General features: G+C 38.9%; 2 protein-coding genes across 2 annotated transcripts; one reads left to right on the top strand and one right to left on the bottom strand.

Moving 5' to 3' along the window:
• Window position 1: 1 nt before the first annotated feature.
• On the top strand, window positions 2–581 carry EIN_170240 (chaperone clpB, putative; the record flags this gene model as incomplete). Its single annotated transcript, XM_004183817.1, has 2 exons — window positions 2–47; window positions 94–581. Coding segments are annotated over 2 exons (534 nt in total), but the record flags the coding sequence as incomplete, so codon positions are not given.
• Window positions 582–699: 118 nt separating this feature from the next.
• EIN_170230 (hypothetical protein) lies at window positions 700–1,323 on the bottom strand (the record flags this gene model as incomplete). The annotated part of the gene is made up of 1 exon (XM_004183816.1): window positions 700–1,323. One exon carries the CDS (start codon window positions 1,321–1,323, stop codon window positions 700–702), a length of 624 nt encoding a protein of 207 aa, XP_004183864.1.
• Between the last annotated feature and the right edge of the window lie 603 nt (window positions 1,324–1,926).

Genomic DNA, 1,926 nt, shown 5'->3' with positions numbered 1-1,926 from the left:
TACAGCGTTGTTCTGTTCGATGAAGTCGAAAAAGGGCGCACCAGCAAGTGTTTAATGTGTTGCTGCAGGTGCTTGATGACGGGCGTCTCACAGATGGAAGAGGAAGAACAGTTGACTTCAAGAACACAGTCATCATCATGACATCAAATCTCGGCAGCGACATTCTCCTCAACGGCACAACAAAGGATGGGAACCTCAAAAGTGGTGTGAAAGAAGCTGTGCTCGACAACGTCAAGAAGTTCTTCAAGCCCGAGTTCATCAACAGACTTGACGACATAGTAGTCTTCACACCATTGAGACAAGAAGAGTTGCGAAAGATCGTGAAAATGCAGATGAAAGACATTGTCGCAAGAATCAAAAAGAGCTACCCAACATGCGACGTCGAGTTGACAGAGAAGGCAGTTGATCAGATCATCACGGTCGGCTTCTCGCCACAGTATGGAGCAAGACCAATGAGAAGATACCTCGAGAAGAAGATAGTCACAGACATCTCAGTTGCTATCATCAAGGGCGACTTGAAAGAAAACAAAAAGATTGTGGTCGGTGCAAAGGATGACGAGATCACTGTCACCATCCAATAAACGTTGTCATTAACTAAAACATTGTTTGTTTAATTCTTTTAATAATTTAATTATATATTATAATTTAATTATAATAATTTAAATAGAATTGAACGATATAATAATGAATACAAAAAAATCACTTACTATCCAAAGCTCTTGGCTTCTTTGGCAAAGGAGGTGGATTTGCCAAGTCGAAGCTGCCCAACGTTTCTTTAAATATTTTTCTTTCGCTCTCGAGATTGACTGCGTTTCTTCTTTTGAGTTTTGCCTTCTCGTTTTTCCTGATCTTTTCGAGTTGGTCAAATATTAGTGAAATCCACACGTCGCACTCCAACAGCGTTGAAGATGAAAATCTGTAAGGTATTTGTGAGGATTTGATTACGATTTGATGTTTGCACACCGTCTCTTCCTGTTGCACGTTCACCAACTCAACGTCCAAATTGAATACAAACTCCTTGGTAATACGGAACTTCCAACTTTTTAATTCATCGACTTGTTTGATGACACGTAATTTAGAAAAAGCGTCTAACATATCTTTCACTGGTTTCCCTTCATACAACTCAGGTATTGTCTCTACAAGTCTGTCATTGAACAAAAAGAAGTACATCCATTTCTTTGGTGGTTCCATCACTTTCTCAACAATAAACAAAGGCCCTGAGCATAAGAACTTTCTCGCACCAGTCATGTCGTTGCTGAAATCTCCGATGATCGCCTCACGCACTGTCAAAAACTTTGTTCCTTCCTCTGCAAGTGCTTTCATGGAGTTCACATTCCGAGAAATGTGTTTTGCCTCAATGTACGCTCGTTTCAAGTCGAAAGAGTCTTCACTATTATTCCCGCTGTCACTTATGATGATAATAAGATGATAACAGATGATAATTTGAGTCTTTCTCAAGTCATCATCTTCAAAGAATTTTTATAATTTGTTATCTCAGTTTTAAGAAATTTCTAGCTAAGTCATTCTTTATGGTTAATTAAATAGAAAAAGACCAATATTATCAGAAATATTAAATATGTCAATTGATACGACAAATTATAAAACGATAAGTCACAAAGACTGAATTAATTCACAAAGTGGATTTATTTCTTCTCCTCTTTCTTTTCAGTAGCAGCAGCCTTTGGTGCGGCTTCCTTTGGTGCAGCAGCAGCTCCCTTCTTTCCTCCCTTCTTTGGCATGTGTATTTAACGAGTGAACTGTAAGATGGTGTCTCCCCTTTTATAGAGGCAATCATTATTGTGTAGGTACAGCAGCCTGTATTTTGTCCAATAATCGGGAATACCGGATGCCACATCACCGTGTTATTTTTGGTGTGCTATTTATAACAATGACGTGGTGTGTTGTGGCGAGAATAAAGGGAAGAAT

Source organism: Entamoeba invadens, assembly GCF_000330505.1.
Source record: "Entamoeba invadens IP1 unplaced genomic scaffold scaff_1105074725591, whole genome shotgun sequence".
Taxonomy (NCBI): Eukaryota; Evosea; order Mastigamoebida; family Endamoebidae; genus Entamoeba; species Entamoeba invadens.
Note: the sequence above shows the minus strand (reverse complement) of the source record. Positions and strands in the feature narration are given on the sequence as shown.